Genomic DNA, 20155 nt, shown 5'->3' with positions numbered 1-20155 from the left:
ATAAAAGCATCTCAGTCATCTCTGAGGAAAGAGGGCTTTAAATTCCAGCAGAGATTCCAGAGGAATTGTATCAGCAGGCATCTGATGAAGATATGAATTCAAAAGAAGCTTAGATCCCAAGCTGTGTTGCTTTGCCAAAATCTGAGAGGTTTGGTCCTAGAAAATATTAGTTATTCTGCACTGCAGAACACTCCATGGATAGAGATTCCGTCTTAGAAAACCTCTGCCATGTTTGAAAAACACATGAAGATTCTGAGTATGTATGTTTTATTTCACTTACAATCTCAGTGATTGTAGTGCTGTGTAGATTCCTTTGTGCTATATGAAACATCCATTTCCTCTCACCATTCCTGCTTTTACAAATGGCAGTGGTACTATAACTGGTGCTCAAGCAACACTGCTGTCAGTCTTGACTGTGAAAAAATGTATATGCCTATATTTGTGGATGCAGAATGGGTAAGAACCATTTTATTTTACCTGTCTTTGAAAATTTTGAAAAAAAATCAGATTCAGAATAAAAGGTTTTGTATAGTGTATATTCATTTGTTGATAACCCAGAATTTATTAATTAAAAGAAAGCAAGTTAAGACAGATAAACCATATGTGTGTGCAAGTATGGTCGTTCTGTCTTCTTTGATGCAATGTCTTCCTAATAGCTTCTCTGTTGCTGAACCTGTTTCTTTTCTACCATGTCCTTCCCCAGACCATATCTCTTGCTCCCCTCATATAACAACAATTTTTCGACATATTGTATAGGGATGTAGCTTGTCTGGGAATCCACCAGAGAAGCATTTTTTAAAGGTTGTGAGTTATCTGAAATTTTATTATTTACCTTAAAATGTGATAAAAACATATTGAGGTTTTTTTACACCTACCTGTTGAAATTTAATGGATTATAGAATTAAAGGAAAAATGCAAGTGAATTTTTAACAGTATTCCTTTTTTTATATAGCACTCCAGAGTATATAACGTTGCATTCATATAAAGAGGTATAGATTCTCAGTTTACCTCACTTGCAACAGGTGAGGTAAGAACAACTCGCAGGTTTTGAAAACCTTTATATGGTGTGTTCTTCTACTTGTCCGAAATAAAATATTCCACCAGAAGTTCAATGTTTTCCCTGCCTGCTACAGATGACATTTTTTTCACAGCAAGAACATGTTGAATTTGAATAACTTTACCCTGTTGAAGAGTCCATGGCTGTGCAATGGTGGAAGCTTTTCCATAGGTGAGAACAAAGCAAATTTCCACAACCACATCTTTGGTGGTAACCATGATCCAGGCCATCCACGGAATGCTGCTGTTATACTGGTCTTGACATCACCCAAACTAAAACTGACTGGCAGGCTGCAAGATGCCAGACAGTAGGCAGTCAAACCAGGGTTGAACAGAAACCTTCAAAGATGAATATCTGGTTCCACCAGCTGAAACAGTTCCTTTTTGATTTCTGCCTTTAATCATTATCAGATCTGTAGTAACTTTAGGATACTCTTATCATTTTCCTGTGGAGTTTGGGTAATGATTGTAATCAAGTGGTATAATTGTCTCTGACATAGGTTTTAATGAAAGATATTGCCACGCCCATACCAGCAGAAGAGGTGAAAAAAGTGGTTAAAAAATGTCTGGAGAAGGCTGCCTTGATCAATTACACTCGACTTACAGAATATGCCAAAATAGAAGGTTAGTACAGCAATCTACTGCCAAAATGGCTGTAAAAGCCAACAATGCCTATTAACTACATATTCTAAGAGCAACCTTTTCCCTTTCTAGAATAAACCCCTTCCACAGCAAGGGGAAATGTCTCATTAAAATCTCAGCTGGTGAACTGTGGGGCTTTTTCCTATTCATTGCCTTAATATGCCTCCTGGGACCCTGTTTGAATGAAAGACTAGAACTTCCTAATTTAAGTTGCCCTTTGTTCTTACTTTTGAGTTTTTCATAAATCTAAGAGGTTGTTTATGGGTTATTTTTTTATTTCTCTAACTATTTCTAGTAATTAAACTACTGACAGAAAATTCTTTCCTTAGCAGTGTCACTACTATGAAATTTGAAAACTCTGGGTATAGATGCTTTTCTAAAGTATTTATAAGGCACACAGATAGAAAAATGTTATTTATTTTTGCTGCTGTGTTGTCAGGTGTATAATAATGATCTTATTATTAAAACCTTAATTACATCCTGATTGTCTAAATTAATTAATGGGACAGAATATTAGGTTTGAAGGTAATCAGAAGTTTTTCTGGAATTTAGGTATGTTCTAGAAAGTAAATAATGAAATTAGGTAAAATTCTACAAAAAAAATGACAAGGATACACAGTTTCATTTTACTATTTGTAACCCTTATGTAGAACAAAAAGGAAATTATAATAGTCTTGTCAAGACACATCTCTTATTCTGCATAAAGCAAAAAAAGCCTGAGATACGCCTGTACAGATATACTCAGGAGTAGAAAACTGTATGCACATCTTTATAACTGCTTTTTGGAGATAAAGTTAATTATAGGGAAATATTGAAAGATGAATTCTGTTTTTAAAAAATGCTAATTTTTATGCATTTTTAATAGCATATATTTCTAGCAATACACTAGAAGAAATAATGTTAGCATAGCAGCAAAATGAAGAAGCTTCATCTGTTTAGCAATATTGTAAAGCCAAGATTTTTTTCATATCTGCTCAAATTCTCTGAAAAATATGAGTTAACCAATCTCACAAGGGATTAACAAAAGACCCATCTCATCACTATGGCAACCAGTATTATATCATGGAAGTATGAAGCAACATGAAACCATCTTAGTAACCAGTTTATCATAATTAATTATGATATCATGTTATGTTAAAGAAAAAAGGATGAATAATAAATCTATTCTGGAAAATGAAAAGAAAAAAATAAGTGTTTTCATTATTTTTTATCTTTCTGTATTCAGAAAGGGAATTTTTAATGTTCAGTATTTAAGTCGTGTTGCAAACCTGTTGAAAAAATGGGTATAAAAATAGAAATATTTTTTCAATATGGCAGAAGCTTGCAAAAGATATATAAACTCACTGACAATAAAATGATTTGGAAAAGTTTTTTGCAGTGATGTAAATTCATCTTTTCCTAAGATTTTTAAACTGTGGGACTTCCATTGAAGGTAGCATAGTTTGGACTTTAAAGTATGCACACTGTTAACACTGCAGTAAGATGTAACAGCACACAAAACTGTTGCCCATATTTTGACTTGCAAATTTCTTTTTGGATTTATTGCCCTTTGATTAGAACACAACTAGATTTCTTTAAGTAGTTTTACATTCATGTAATTGTAAACTCAAAGCACAGTAGCTCATTGCATATATAACAAGAAATAAGTTAAGTACTTTTCTGAGAATAAAGTGGAATGCTATTTGAAAGCGAAGGGCTCCAGCATCATAACATCAGAAAATTTAATGCACTGGTTTTCAGTAGCGATGAGACCTGTGTCGGTCCCTTTCTGTACTCTGGCCATTACAAGCATTCTACATTTTTATCCATATAAATGTAATAGCTTTCAGCAATAGATTCCATTCTGCTTCTTTGGGTTTATAGAAGCATTATTGTATCTGTGCACTAAAGTTACATTCTTCTCCTGAAAGTAATTTATGTCAGTGTATGTATTAAATACTTACTCCAAATTGCATACAGAAAGCATATAGTCCTTGTCTTTATAATATTCCTGAATTTCTCAAAATGTGGCTGTCATACATTTTGGAGATTTTTCTCCTTTGAATATTTCTTCAGTGAACAACATAATATCAGTCAGTCAAAATGTAACTGTTACATGATAATATCAGCTATAGACCAATAGTAAGTACCTAAAAAGCAGATGAAAATAAGGTTCTTGTAAAACTTATATTCTCATATTCTTAGTTTCTTGTATTCTTTTACTATTTGTTATGTTTCTAAATTCCGAGACACAATATGGATGCAAGCTCAGTGTGTGAGCCTGAAATAAGGACTATATAGGACTAGTAAATACACATAAACTACTTAAAAACATACACCATTTCTTCTTCACCTGACAAAACTCCTCCCTTGTGTGACGTACTCAAGATTTTAAGAAGATTTTTACCTCCTTATGTGGTATTTTTTCTTCCCTAATTAAATTAAATTAGTTTAATTTCTGTAATGATGTTTTTCTTCTCTTTTTTTTTTTTTCTATTTAGCAACAGCAGAAAAGGACTCAGGTGATTACTATTTGTGTGCATGTCTGCATGTATTACAGATGTAGTGTGTTGTGTCTGTTTTTTTTATTATTTATTATTTTTGTTAATTTCTACAATACCAAGATACTGACCAGAATATTTGTGAACATTAAAATTAATTCTGTTGTAGTATAATCCGTGAATTCTTCATTTACACTGATACTTAACTATGCTGTACATATTTATCAGCAATTAAGCTAATTTTCTGGTTTGGAATATGATGCAATTGTAGTTTCTGTGAAAGAGATATAGCTAAATGATGGCAGAAAGTTTGTCTGTTAAATTCAAAATCAGTTTGTGTATTTAAAGAAATGTAATTTCATAGTAATCAGCAACAATTGTATCTGTTTCATAAGGGGACTGCTGGATTTATTGATGAAGGTCTTGCTAGGAGAACTAATTTTGTAAAACTGGTTTTACATTTCTCTGATATGGCTTTGTTCAGTGATATGTGTATTTTTCTAGTTACAGCTGAATCTTGCGAGGATGGTAGTTCTTTGTGTTCCTGATTTTATAGAAGCTAATATGGTGTATATTCTTCAGTAGTAAAAAAAAGGTTTTTCTAGTACTTCTATCCCGATACTTAAAAGTCATCATACAAAGAGCACAGCTGAAGTAGTATTTGTGACTAAGTGGTACTGGCTGCATAAAAATATGAGGAATTGTGCCTATATACACTATGAAATAGATGTGCATACTGCTTTTTCTCACCTGACATATGCACATACCCGAAGAAAGATTGATCATGATGCTTTGTGGGGTTTCACAAATAATATCAACCACTGTTATGGGAAGGGGCATTGACCTGGTAGTACTCTCAGGATGAAATAATTTTCCATCTGGAAAGACAGACTGGTGTGATGACTATAAAGATTGCATGGATGTAGTTCAAAGAGGAGCTCCTTGGCAATGAGGAGCTTGAAAAATAGTAGCAGATTAATAAAACTACTTCTTTCGAAGTCTATGTTCGTAACTAAAGATTCCAAAGATTCCACTGATTTCCAAAACTTCCACTGATTTTTGTTTGAAAGCTTTAAATGCCCTGTAAAGAGAAGAGATCTATTTGGAATTCTTAGAAAAAGAGAGCCGACAACGTACTGGTGGTATGGCTATTTTTACTACAGCCTGTTAGGATGAGTTGATAGGATTGCTCAGGGAATCTGCTGACCCCCTCTGATCAACAGGGAGAGGTTCCTTAAGCAGACGATTCAGAGTGTTCGGAAGGTCCTTCAACAATTTCTCTGTGAAAGGACCTATCTCACACCATCAAATACAAATATACCCTAAGACAGTTTCCCTTCTAGGTAAGATACCTAAAGCTAGATAGAACAAATAATTCCAGTTGCTATTTTTACACCTGTATTAAAGAAAATATCTCTTAAAATTGGAAGTTCAGAAATTAATTTGTCGAAATTAATTTGTGAAATGAGAAAAGTAATTTTAGAGAGTGTGTCCTTTGACCTTTGCACTCTAAAACCTTATCTCTACACTTTTATATGATGTGTATCACCTCCAGTGCAAATCTTCCTTGTGACACACCCTTATTATTCTTTCTCAGGCTCTTTATGTCAGAAACCTAGACCATTAAGCACAGATGACATAGTTACAGGCACAGAGAAAAAAAAAAAAAGACTACACCTGATTTCAGTCATTTTACATTAGGTTTATGCATGCTTTGAAAGAAACCATTGCCATGTTCTTAAGATAGGATAGCAAAGCTGTCCCCTAAGTGACCTGGCAAATAACTAGATTAGAGAATGGATGAGAGGCTATCACATATATTGAGTAAACAGAAATTCACTATGTGAGTTAGGTGAAGCTAGAGGTTTTTAGGCTGTGTCTATAATTTAGTTTCTTAATTAAATATGAGTTCTGACTAAAAATCAGAAACCCAGAAAAAAAATTATAGAAAGGAGTGAATAGACTGTGTTCACCAGAAATTTGTGTACCATTGAACCCATTTCTCTGATGCAAAAGATAAAGCCACTGAAGGGAATCCCAATAAAATTACATTTTAGCCTGGCTAATGGGGCCAAATCCTGGTCTTGTTGGTGTCACTAGCTGGACTCCTACAGATTTCGTAATGAACTTGATGTGCAATATGCTCAGCCCTAATACCATATGTTGCATTTTCGTGAAAAATGAGGAAGAACTATTTCTTGATAACAATTATTTACCCTTTGGCTTGTGCACTAGCTACTATATAAAGAATTGCAGGAGTGTCCTTGTTAGGTAATACAGAGGTGAACATGCAAATTCTTTTTGTTGAGAGAATCCTTTCTCAGCAGTGTGGTTGCCAGGTTCCTAGGTCTATTCTCCAAGTGCTCTCATTTTCAGTCTCAATTGAACAAGACTCTGAATGTTTTCCCGAAGACGGTGGTTATGTTCTTAATGGCAGACATGGTGGTATAAGCAGTACTTCCATCAACAATATTTGTTTACAGTCAGGATGACGTTTTATTTAGCACTCCCCTGTCGTTGTACTGTTATGAATATGGAACAGATTTTTTTAACAAAAATTACATTTGCAATGACAGGGTTCAGCATGTCATTCCTTATTACACGTACAGCTGAAATTCTCATGGAGTATCTAATCTGCTCAGTCAGTATAATTGCCATTATGAGAATACCAGCAAACCTACTATTATAATTTTGAACTGTATCTAAGAACTCTCATATGATGCCCTTGTAGTTTGCAGGAAGGGTTTATAATTTGTCAAGGATATGAATCACATCATCAATATGGGAAGATCTCTGTTTAAGTATAACCCATTTTCATTTCAGCATATGCCACCTTTGAGACTTTGCTACCTGAAAGTACTTTTTCGATCGTTTTGTGTATGGCATGTTTTCCTGTTTTATTCAGCATTTAACTTTCATTAATTCTTCCTATAGATAATCTTGAACATAGCTGGACCTGCTACATTCTGAGGCCAGAGACAAATAGCATTCTTTACATGCATTTTGTATACTTCCAATGAAAAGCCTATAGAAATTTGCATGCCTCCCTCACTTATTTTCTCTCTCCTTCAAAAAAAATGGCCTTCCTTATACAGATTTCTTATTTTTTTACTTATATTTTACACACATCCATTAACACACAGAGAGTATTAAAATACATTGTTTATTCCTTCTCAGAAATGAATGTTTTTCCCCATTTAAATTTATTTTAAATCTGAATAGCTGAGGAGTAATTAACTCTGCTATTGCTTCTGTTATTGTCTGAGAAGTGAATGAAACTGACACATAAATACATTTTTGAGCACAGGGACATTGCCTTGCTGTACAGATACAAAAGGACTGGGTTAGGGATTAAAGTGGTAAATGGCTGTAAAGTGAACTGTCATTGTCCACCAATTAATTTCTGAGGCAATAGACAGATTGTAAAGATTTGACTTATTAAGTAGTTGTCTTTTAACTCATTATTTTTAAAATACTGTAGTAACTCACTATACTGCGCTCCTTCTGCCAAACAGTTTGAATGAAAGGAATGGGAATAAATTCCATTAAAATCAGGGCAGATAGTTACTGTGTAGTGTGCAATTGCTCAAAGACAAATCACAGTTGTCATCCCAATATTTGTTTCTGTCAGACAGACTGCCAAAGGCTGAATAACTATTAACTCCATACAAGAGAAGGTCAGGAGCAACTCAACAGTTTGCTGTTTTTTGAAAGACATCGATCATTAACATACTCATTACATGTAAGTTTCTAAAGGATGTAAATTCCCTCAAGGCTCAGAAGGATCTGTCTGACTTAAAAAGAAGAACACTACAAACATTATTGAAGCTGAGAAGGCAAGTGGAGAGTCATTGTACCTGGAGAGGACTTGATTAAAGCTCTCCATGCATGTTCATTTCACTGAACAAACAAAAGTGAATGAGTTGCACAGTGGCATAGCATCTTCTTGGTCTCTGTTGTGCAACTAAATGGAAAGAAGGGGATATGGGCAAACATCCCTGATTTCAGTTTTGGAGCAGAAGTCTGTAAAAGAACTGGATTGTTAGGTTCACATCCTGATACTCTTGTAAACATACCTACATCCTCTTTTAACAGTAGGGCTGAGTCTGTCTTTGCCACTGTGCTTCCCCTTTTCCAACCCCTGCTTCAGCCACGTGAGCATCCTTCCAAGTCCAGTTTGATCTATACGTGTATCAATCACTTTACATTAAAATTAGTTCCCAATTTTTAGCATGCTAGCCTTGTCCTGTGTCCCAAATGAGGAAGGGATAGTTCCATCCTTCATTAGCATTTCATTGTCTGCAGTTCCTGCAAGCCCTGTGGTGCATTTTTAGACAAGAGTTTCATACTCATACAACCTAGGCTTTCATCACCTTGTCTCAGATTTTTAGCCTCCAGTTCTTCATTTTTATCATTTTAGGAGTCTTTCTTTTTAAAGTTTGAATTTCACCTTCTTGAACATTGGACTTCTTGAACTGTACAAAGTCATCCCTATGACATGCCTTGCACAGTACTGGCAGTACTGTTATACCAGAAATGCTTCATCTAATATATTCAAGGAACACTTGTCTTCTGATGTCTGTATCGTGCTTGTGGCACACAGCTGTTCTGTGAAAAGTTAATTCAACCCAGTCTTCAGAGTCCTGATCGTTTCCAGCTGACATATTCCCAGTTTGTAGTAAATGTTTTTGCTGTTCATGTGTCAAAATGTATTGCTCTCCTTCTTAAAGTAGTTTAATATGTTTTTCTTTACTTCTTTAACGTATTTTAATGTTTCTCTCTCCCATTCTTTGGAATTATCCAATTCTTGTTACTGCATTTTGACCCTGCTATCTATTACCAGTGTTTTACAACATTATCAGTGCACTCCTAATATTTATTCTAAAGTCATTGGTGAAAATATTAAGGAAGCCCAGATTAATCTTCAAGGAATCCCTCAAGAAAATTTTCTTTGCTCTTTCTCAACATGACCTGTTGCCTCTCACTTGAAGCATCTTCTTTATCCAACACATAGTTTCTTTTTTAATCCTCATTTTTTTCAGCTTAACTGATACTTTTCCCATGAGGCACAGTATCGAGTACTTTAATAGTCAGAATAGATGAGATCTACTGAATTTCTTTTATAAGAAAATATCCTATCAAGAAAAGCTGCTGCACAAGTCTAGTTCAACCTACCTTTGCAAATCTGTTATATTTCATTCTTTCTGTTTATTTTATGCCCTCAATTAGTAATTTTTTTAAAAATTTGTTTCAGTTAATAATTGTATCTCTTTTTCCTTCTCCCTACCTGCCAGCATTAGATTTGTTGTTGTCATTTTTCAGTAGGTCTCTAAAATTTAGACTCTTAAGATTATTCTGTTTTTTAAAAATACTTACTACTAAGTCTGCACTTTCAAGTACCAGTTTTCTCTCCATCTAGTATATGAGTTATTCAGATCTCTTCATTCATGGAGCCTTGCAGTTTGCCATGTTTCTTATGTCTGAGTTTTATTCCACTGGATCAGAAACTGCTGAGAACACCAGTTCTTTCCCCCTTTGAGGAGAAATTAGAAGTGAGGGAAAGAAAGAAAATACCAACTGCACGTGTCTGTGCTGTCAGAACCAGAATACAAAGAATCAAAAAATGCTTTGAACAGCAATAAAAAAGGAGATTTCTTTTAATCTCTGCCTTTTTTCAGCTGTTTATACCTTTTCGAATTTGTTGTTCCAGTGCTTTTCCATGAGCCGATTCCCCTTCTTGAAAAAAAAAAAATACAAAAAACCCAAACACAAAGAAAAAAACCCAAAACATGTGATTGCCCCATAAAGGTAATGCAATTGAATACTATGATAAATTTTTAAAACCTGAAAATATTGTAGTGTGACCCACTTTATAAAATGATAGGTTGTGGGCTAGGAGAGGTAAACTCTTAACTTTCTACGAATCTCATAATCTCTCTGTACATAGCTGATAATGATAATTGATTCTAATTTTTTTCTATGGAATTTAAAATGCTATTGAATTTTTAGAAAGCAATTGTGGACAGACTGGTTTCAACTTCATAATTAAGTTAAATTCTACTATTCATCTAGGGATAGATTTTTATTTTTTAATCAGAAAAATATAGAATGTCCTCCCAGATGTCCCTTTGTACTTTTTCATGCAGAATTAATTCTGTGAGAAGTTGCAAGAAAATCCAGTACAGTCAAATCTAAATTATCTGTGGGTGGATTATCCTAGTTGTGGATTAACTCTTCAGAGTCAGTTAAGGTTTAGTAACATATTAGCTCCAGTTTATTGATATTTGTACTGCTTTTGATACAAGTCTGGAAGCAATCTTGCGATTTTCACATGTGAAAAAGATCAAAGTAATGGGCCCTACTGGAACAGAATTGGATCTGTAAAGCCCAAATTATGATGTATCTGTATTATCAAATGATATTATTCCTGTTTTACTGTGGGGTGTCCCTGTCGTCCTCTCTGCATCAGTATGAGCTCACTCTCAGGTTCCTATTTGGAGTGGGGCAGTCAGATTCCTTGGCAAGATTTATGTCCTCCTACAGAATATCTATACAAACAAATTCTTTCAGGAACTCCAAAACTTGCTTAAGCCATGCAGTGTATCCTGGAAAGAGTTTGACTGCAGACAGTCGTTGCATTATCTGCTCTTCCCTGCATCTAATTCTGGCACATGCAAAGAAACAAATTAGTTGATCTTCAGACACCTCCATTATTAGACATCTTGCACTTTCTCCAGGTTTTATTTAATGCTGGTAGCTTTAATGTTCAGTAGCACAACTCCTGAGTGCTGCCAGCAACCAGAGCAACAGTGCTGATGAAAATTAAAACAAATCCCAGTTGTCTTACATGAAGGATCAAAATGCAAACTGGATGTTCTGTTGCACTTTCACATAAAATGAGCTGGACCTCATTCTAAACTGCAGCATCACCCCAGAAGTCTCCAGCCACATCCACCTCTCTGGATGTGAATGTGAAGGTTTCTGTAAGCCCAATGAGACTGTGAACTTGGGGGTCTCTTAGCATACTTGAGTTTTTTCCAATACCCCTGCTATTGGTCTCTGGCCTTGAGACAGGTTGACTGTCCTGAGTGTCTTGTTCTGGATATGCTTGTTTGAAGAAAAGGAGGAAGGATAAAATACTAGGCACGGAAAACCAGTAACATGTATGCTGTGTCAGTGGGGGGAGACTGGCAGGCCATAGACAGGAATGTCATAGCTGCACTGTATTCATAACCAAGGAAAATTGCCTCTTTAATCAGCAGATTCCTGTGCTCAGCAAATGTCAATGAGAAATTAATCACACATGTTTAACAGCTTACATGCTGGGGAGAAAATGAAAGAGGTGAACTGTGCATTTGTCTTCAAAGATAAACTCTCTTCTGGAAAGCAAGCTTAAGTTAGGTTTTAGAGACAGTGTTATTAGGTTTTAGACATCCTGATTGTCTCAGGAAAGGAGGACTGGTGAGAAGTTCCCAGACCTGTATGACACAGCAGGTGAGACTGGATGATCTGACAGTCCCTTGTGGCCCTAGGCTCAATCAGTCCATGAAGCAGTCACTTTTTCATTTCAGCAGTGGTTTAGTCAGTTAACTTAGCTCATTTGACAATATTTTCTCGGTACCTGTGTGATTCACTGGTAATGCATACTTGAGAAAGCATCATTATTTGCAAAGCCTGGATTGCTTTTTCATTTCAGCAGAAACCAAAGATGAAAACAGATGATTGATGGCTTTTTCTGTTTATTTTCTAAAAGATGTCAAGCAGGATATTTACTGTCTCGACTCCCACTGCAACTTGTTAGTTTGAGCAGTGTAAACACATCTTAACAACCCTTAGTAATTGTGGGAAGAAAGACATCATGAATATAATGAAAACTGACAGCACTGATTTCCATTCCTATAATTCTTTTATGCTTACAAAGCCAAGCACAGTATTTTGTTCAGGTATTTTGGAGGTTCTAAAACTTCCAGATAAGAATTTATTGCTACTCATATTTCATATATATTACTTACTTAGTAAAAAAAAAAGGGAGTATTTCATTTTTTATGTTTCAAATTACTTCATAGCCCCTTGTTTATATACCCATGTAAATGGTGGTTATCCATAAAACATACTGCCTAGAATTTGAAAGTGAAAACTCTTTAGTTACAGAGAAAAATGACTAGCTGATGTGGTAACTTAGAAATAGAAAAGGAAGCTTCACATGAAGTGAAATGTAGGGAAGTACATAGCATCCAGAAGAAATTGTCTGAACTGATTTATTCTGTGAATAAGTAAATGACAACAAAATTAGAGAGATTTGTCCAAGGATGGAGAGTGAGTGCAATTCTCTGCCACCTTTTCTTATGAACAAATCTCATAGGAAAACCATCATTTTTAAAGTATTGTGAAAAGCTGTATGAAACATCAAGAGTAATTTGTTTGTTTTTAGCAAGCAATAAATTGTTTCAGAGTAAGCTAGTAAATAGTAAATAGCATGGTGAATTTTATGAAAAGTGAAAGTGGAATTCAAATGTTTCCCACATTTTTAGTCATTGCTCCGTGAAACATCATTCAGAAACTTGCCATACTCACCTCAAAGGAATATTTACAATTTTCTTACTCTCTTTCCTCCTAAACATGCTAATTCTGTTGAAGAAACTAATCCTGAACGTTAGTCCCTTAATGACTGAAAATTACAGTTTCTATTTTTAAATAATTTATCATGACTGATATATTCTTATGGCAGCATCATGCCTGATCATAAGTAGGTCTGCTCCTTCCTAAGTGTTCCCATTTAGGGAACACTGTATTCCCATATTGCCTGTGTGGGAACACTTCTGATCCCGTCTTTCATCCTTCATTTTATTAGGCTTATGATGCCTTTCAGACAAACACACCAAAAAAAACAGACTCTCCATTCATTTCCATTTCTGATCAAAATTCTCTACTTCAGCACATATGATCAGAACTGAGTTTCATTAGTGCCCTGCTCAATTGAATTGGTACTTGCCTGAGACAATGTTTCTCTTCATCATGATCTCATCAGAGTGGTGGTGCAGGATAATCTCACAGTTAGCTAGTAAATCTTTTTTCTCCTGCTCTTCGTAGTGAGGAAGGAGAATGCAAAAATGTAACATGAGATTCAATATAATTATTATAATTACTTCCTTAATAATTTAGAGGAGCCCTTCTAGGATATAATTTTTGAATAGTTTACACCTTATTTAGTTTCATTAGGAATGAATGCCATTGCAAATACAATTATTTTGTTTACTTGGTTAGTAGTAAGGTAATGAAAATCAGGGTGAATTCGAAATAAAATTAGTCGTTTATCCGTGTTTATGTATGAATAGTACTTGCTGTGTGTTTGGGGCAGAGAGGACATTGACCACTAGAGGAAACAGTAGTTTCAGTCCAGGATACGTGTAGAAACCACGGGTTTAGTTTGAATCCAGTAGTAGTCTGTATACTATAACCTAAATAATAGAGACTAGACCAATCCTTCCTAATCTCACATGATTCAATATAGTTGTTATTAGATTCATAAAATTGTTCTATAGTATAAAAATTGCAAATTCAATACAGTATGATCTTGGCATTATGAATGTAATTTTGTGTCCTGGTCTACATTTTGGGCTTGGCCCATGTTCCTACAATAAGTCTTTCTTGAGTTAGATTCATGGCTAGGCTTCGCGAATGAAGATTTGGGAAGGCTCTATCCACATTTGCTACAGGCACGCTGGTGGCTTATGAGGCCAATACGTGACAGACATATCCGATTGCAAAAGGCACAACAGAAAGACTCCTTAGATGGTGTATTCTGCAATACACGGTTCTTTCTGCGTTGCCTTTTTTCCTCTAGAGTGATCCTGTGTGTGTTCTCGAAGGAGACAGCTGCGTTATAGATGGTGTGTCTCCAGGCCTCCCGATTTGAGGCCAGAGTAGACCAGTTATGGTGATCAATATGGCCAAGGCTGAGATTGAGTTAGATAGTGGTTTTGGAAAACATATTATTTCAATGTGTCTGGTTATATGGTTATTTTAATAAGATTTGAAAAAATTCTTCTTAGTTGCTTCAATAAATATTTTGCCTGCTTTGTTTTTTCATGAAAACAATGTGGGTCTTAATTTACCGTGAAGTAGATGTTTGCTGGACATTCCAATCCAATGTTTCTTCAAAGATTGCATCAAAGCTGTATATTTTATCACTGTACTATGCATCAGTGTGTTAGTGCTGAAGAACTGGACAAGATCACCTGGCTTTAAAATGTCTGGAAAGTTGCTTTGACCTGCCAGAAATGTTAACTGTTAAAAACATTTATTGCATGCAGATTGATATTCTTACTGAGACCAGGGAGATTATGTAAATTGTTTAATTAATCTGCTAATGTTCTATGTCATAATGAATGCGAAGTTGGACAGAAATTTCAGCAGAATTTTCTATATATGAAGATGTGTATTCATGAACTTGCACAAAAAATGAGAAAATAGGATTCCTGAGACCCTCACTGACATTTTATTATCAGCTTCATATGTCATCTGCAAAGCTGGTTAATGTGACCATACTTTATATATGATTATATTTTACATCATTTCCATCCATCCCATAGTTTATTTTCAGCAAAACAAGCATTGTTAAGTAAACAAGCTTCGATAGCTAATGCTAAAGTTACTTGTAACAATGCAAATTATGTAGTTGGACAAATTACTTTTACTGATTAAACTCTGACTGTAAAAAATTTCAGTTGGACTCTTCCTTTATCCTCCATGACTCTTTCTGAGATCTAGTCCTGTAATTATTTTTTTTAATTGAAAACTAATCAGTGTTTAATTTCCTTGTAAGAATTTTAGTTACAGTTGTTTTACCTTTGATGTTTCCTTTCTTTTTGAAGTCTATTGTGTAGAATGAGTGACGCTCATGTCTTTTGGGACTTTTGCATTTATGCTTCTTTTATGTGGAGTTTTTATTAGGCTTGTGTCAATTATGTTATAACATCCTTATTTTATAATGCTATTTTTCATTATGGTACTGAAAAGAATGCAGATTTATTCATTGCTGAACAGCAAGTAGAAAATTAGTTATTTCAATAATTAGTTATTAGAAATTAGTTGTATGAATTATTGTGGTTTGTACTTTTCCTATTTTTAAAATATGCCTAAAATGGAACATCTTATTTAGATGAAACATGTGGAATTTTTGACTGCTGCAAAACACGTGAATCTTGCTGATGACAGTAATGAGTCATCTGGTAAGAATGAGATGGTACTGACAATAACAAAAAAGGTCTCTACTGTGTGCTGTCTTTGTATATATGACTTTAGAAAGAAAAAGGACTTCCTTATTGCAGAAGTTGAGCATCACTGATGCATCTCTTATTTCGCACATATTGAATAGATAATGTTTACAGTGATCAGTGATGCTTTTGTGAGTTAAGTATTTTCTCTTTCTTGTGATCTGGATGCTCTGTTTATGTGTATTAAATGATTATCCTTAACGTTTGAAATTGCTTATAGTTCAGAGAATTGTCACTTTGCACCATTCCTATTAGTTTCTGACATAATTTTCTCTTACTGTAAATCATATTTGTAACTAAAGCAATTTCAATTTGCATTTTAAATTCATATAGAGACCATGAACCAAGCAACACCTGCTAGAAAACTGGAAGAGGTTCTTCACCTTGCAGAACTCTGTATCGAAGTATTGCAGCAAAATGAAGAGCATCATTCAGAGGTGAGGCTGTAGCTGCATTTGCTGTAGAGGATGGTTTGTTCCTAGATTTTTTTCTCCCCTGATGTGAAGCAAGTGTGTCAAGAAACATTTTAGCTTTACTTTCTGACATATGTTTAAGGCAGTTCACATTTACAGAGGAATAAGAGACTTGAAGCTTATGAAAAGTGAAGTGAAATAAAACTCTACTTGAATTCGCTTGAATGAACTGTAGGTTTAGACATGAAAATTAAAGAGCATAAAAAAGAGAAAGCATCTTTGTGCTGGAGGTGGTGAAATGGTTTGGAAAATATTCGTAGCCTTATACAGTTTTCCTTCCAACTTTTCACCTCTCATTCAAAATAGAAAGAAAATGTAACTGAATGCTTGTTTTCATCATGCTGTACAGATCTAGATTATAGATCTAAAAATAATGATAGTTATGGTAATTGCATTCACATTACTCTTCTGTTTATTGGAAAAATATGCTTTTAAACTTGTGCTTTTTAAAATGGTATTGTAAGGTAGAAGAAATAAAATAGAACAATTTTATGTTTCTTGCTCTCATGTCTTTTGCTTCATGATGCAGAAACCACAATATTTGGAATTATGGCACCTTTTATATCAAGGAATTACAAAAATAAACTTGGCCAGATACACATAATTTTATATGTTATAGACATTTAATTAATAAATACAGTTTTCTAAGGTTCAGGAAGTTGTTTTTAAAATGTTCTCCAAAACTCAATAAATATTTTTTTTTAAATATGCAAAGGAATAAACATGATTTAGAAGATATAGTTATAAAATATGATCATTCAAAACATCTGGCTTTATATCACACTGTGGAATCTAGTTTTTAGCTTACATCTGTCATGTGTGAACTTGTTATAGATGTTTTATCTTACACTGAAGAAACAGCTGTTTTGATGATTTGAAATTAATTCCCTGGAGGTCCTGTTCTACACTACCATTGCCACTGTGTTACACCATAATGACTACTTAATAAAATGTATATATTGTTGTCTTTGTCTTTTGAGGACCTGCATTACTTTAAGAATAATAGACTTCTGTGGAAAAGAATACAAAAAAACCCCCAAGATCAAATCACACCTGCATGATTAAACATCTCTGTTCAAAAATTCATTACTTTGCTACTTATTTGCACTCAGAGATGTGGTGTTTTTCAGAAGAGTAAATATATTGCATGTGTCTTCAGGAAAATCTATTCAGCAAAAGTTTTCAATCTCATCTAAGATAGCTTGAAAAGAATAAAGATCATTTTAAGACTATTTCCCCCTTCATTCATGTAATAAATGTTCAATTTTACTAAAATTTATAGAGCATACAGAATGTCAACATTAAAATATATCTGTGAAAAAGATCACAAAATTATACATTCCCTACTCAAAACTGAATTTTAAGTATGGTGACTTCACATCATAATGTTAAAGAAATGTTCAGTGATGGTAGAGTTGATGAATCTCTAAAATAGTATATCACACTTTTAATACTAGATTTTTTTTCTTTTTTTTAATTCATAACATTTACAAATTTCGGGGATTCCCAAAGGGAAGAGAGGTATGTGATTCCTGATGAACTAAGCATTATTTTTCACTGCTTTTATCATGGAACTGTGTCTTGAACCTGTAGCATAAACTGTTTTGGTGATTTCTGATGTTGTATAGCCACATTTGTCTGTCTTCTAGAATCTAAGAACTTCATTCTTGTTTTAATCCAGTCAATGATTTTGTTCTCCTAGAATGTGTGTCACCAATCGCGAGTTGCTTTTAGCCTGTTTACATATTATCCGTAACGACTGCGCTGTAACGTTTTTTCTCTGTTCTTCTTCCTTGCTGCCTAAGTAATGATGGGTAGTTCTTGAGAGAATCAGAAAAATTTCTATCTGAGTTCAAAGTGTCATTTGCAAAGGGGAAGCAAATGGAGAGAAAGCGTGCTCATTTTCTAGTTTTGGTTTTGCTTTGCTTTGCAAAGTTAGCAATGTTTTCCGAAAGAAGTTCTGCATACCTGGAAGGGTCACCTGTCAAAGCCCGCACACAATTTTTTTTGCGTTTAGTTATCTTCTAGGGTCTATTGCTTTAATGAACTCCCATTTATAAAGGATTTATTAATAAGAAACTTCTTCCAGTTTGATGAAAAAGGCTCCATTTCAAACTCCTGCCAAAGTTTTTGAAGCCTTATCTGTCCTCACTATGGTGCCAATCGTCATCCTTCAATACTGACACCGCAACACACAAAGTACTTTTCAGTAATAGCAGAGGATGCTTAGAATTTCTTTAAAAATTCATCTTGCCAATTCATCATTTCTCCATTTTCCCCATGTCAGAAAGCACTACAGGCAGTCATCAGAAAGTCCAGGATGCAAAAGCGTACTTGTAGATCACTTTACAGAAGTTGTCTTCTATTTGATGACTTTCAGACCTGAGTACATAATTCTACATTACCCAGGACTTACATTTCAGAAATGCAAGTGAGAATTTCTGTGACTTTATTTGATGTTGTGGGGACTCAACACTTGTAGATCAAGCTACATATGTTCCATGGTGGCAACTCAAAAATATTCAAAATTAGATATTCAAAATGAGTGGCATAAGTTTGACAGCAATGACATTCTCCTATCTGCTGTGTGTAGGCATTTCTCACTCTCAGACATTTTTGTAAACTCTGAGCAAAACACTCTCAGCAGTATTTGATATTCGTCCTATATCATGAACTCACTTCACCTTCATCTTTAACTCCAGGATCGTACAGGTCCCCCTGACCCAATGCTCAGCTTCAATAGTGACCTTTAAAAGCCTAGGTTTATGTGACAGTGAAAAGGTACAATCGTTACATGTCTTTGATGTGGAGCTGGCTTTACTTACTGACACTATTTTTCACAGATCTCTTCTTTAAAGTTAGGATTATCTAAGAATATAATTTTTTTCCCAGAGAAAACTGTGTATTCTCCAATATGTTAAGTTACTGAAAATGAATATAAACGTTAGTGAACTTCTCAAGATGTACTTATAGCATTTGCAGAAAGAAAACTGGATGCCTTTCTTAGAGAAACCAACATCTTTAAGGCAAAAATAGGAACTAAAAAGCATGCTGTAGCTGTTAAAAAATTTTTCAGACTTCAGGGAGTAAAATTTCACACTAAAACCATCCCTTCTGATTACTAAATTAATGCAAAAGTATTCATAAAAATTTATTTAAAAATTAATTCATTTGATTACTACCAGCTTTGGAATTGAATGAAAACAAAAGAAGCATATACAATAATTCTTTCAAGGATAAGCCTTCATGCTTTTATTTGCTCTCTGGCAAATTATTTGCTGTCTGGTATTTATACTCCTTTTTTTGTTTTTTTGGTGTTATATTTTTGTTCTGATGATATCACCTTTCCCAGCATAACCTGTTTGATTTCCTACATTTTTGATGCAAGGTTTTATAAAATATTTTCACATTTTTCACTTTGCCCATTCTTCCTCTCCAAATGAGATAGGACATGACATGACATACTCAGATATATTTTTTCGAAGATAAAACACATTTCATTCCTTTGACTTGTGTTTAGTAAATCTATTTTGTCATGTTTGCAGGCATTTGCTTGGTGGCCAGAATTGTTGGCTGAGCATGCAGAGAAGTTTTTGTCTTTGTACTCTGTTGATATGGATTCAGCACTTGAGGCACAGCCGCAGGACTCCTGGGACAGCTTCCCACTTTTCCAGCTGCTGAATAATGCCCTCAGAAATGACAGTAAGTTCTACCTTTTTTTACATATTCTATGTATTATATTTTTTTATGTGCTCTCACTTTAGAAATGTGTTTCTAAATAATATAATGGTCAAAATAAAAGTGGCAGTGTCTATTTTTATGATACATATCCTGGTGCGCCATTTCTTGGAAGTTTCTCTCTATTCTTGCAGCATTTCAGTCCTTGTTCTGGCAATCCCTTAACTATTTAGTATTCACAAATTACACGGTTTTGAATCAATTATGTCCAAGTAGTGTAAGATGCATTGATAGTTTGTGTTTAATCTATACTGCTTAAAAAAAGTTGTAGTCTTAAAAAAAAGTTTCCTTCTAAGCCTCCATGTAAACTACTTTCAGATTAGTTATGTCTATAAAGGTATCGTAGGCTTAGCATGAATGGAGTAAGATACACACAACAAATGTTCCATTTAGATCCTTTGTTGAATCAACTGCATCTTCAGAAACTTATTGAAAAAGCCATGATGTTGTCGTTTAAGCTCAATTTAGAAGGCTGCTCAGAAGGGTGTAG

The 20155-nt window shown here is 34.5% G+C and overlaps 1 protein-coding gene across 18 annotated transcripts in view; it reads left to right on the top strand.

Annotated features, from left to right (window-relative positions):
* Positions 1-20155, top strand: part of CADPS2 (calcium dependent secretion activator 2) — a 297812-nt gene that overhangs the window by 221111 nt on the left and 56546 nt on the right. For 7 of the 18 annotated variants that reach the window (XM_017818203.1, XM_017818196.1, XM_017818190.1 and 4 more), the window contains 5 exons: positions 1557-1680; positions 4179-4199; positions 15788-15891; positions 17440-17448; positions 19473-19629. In XM_017818203.1, the coding sequence (XP_017673692.1) occupies positions 1557-1680; positions 4179-4199; positions 15788-15891; positions 17440-17448; positions 19473-19629 (415 nt within the window). The remainder of the gene's footprint in view (positions 1-1556; positions 1681-4178; positions 4200-15787; positions 15892-17439; positions 17449-19472; positions 19630-20155) is intronic. The other 11 variants (XM_017818205.1, XM_017818201.1, XM_017818198.1 and 8 more) reach the window with 3 other exon arrangements.

The sequence above is a fragment of the Lepidothrix coronata genome, unplaced genomic scaffold (assembly GCF_001604755.1).
Source record: "Lepidothrix coronata isolate B3197 unplaced genomic scaffold, Lepidothrix_coronata-1.0 Scaffold66, whole genome shotgun sequence".
NCBI lineage: Eukaryota > Metazoa > Chordata > Aves > Passeriformes > Pipridae > Lepidothrix > Lepidothrix coronata.
Note: the sequence above shows the minus strand (reverse complement) of the source record. Positions and strands in the feature narration are given on the sequence as shown.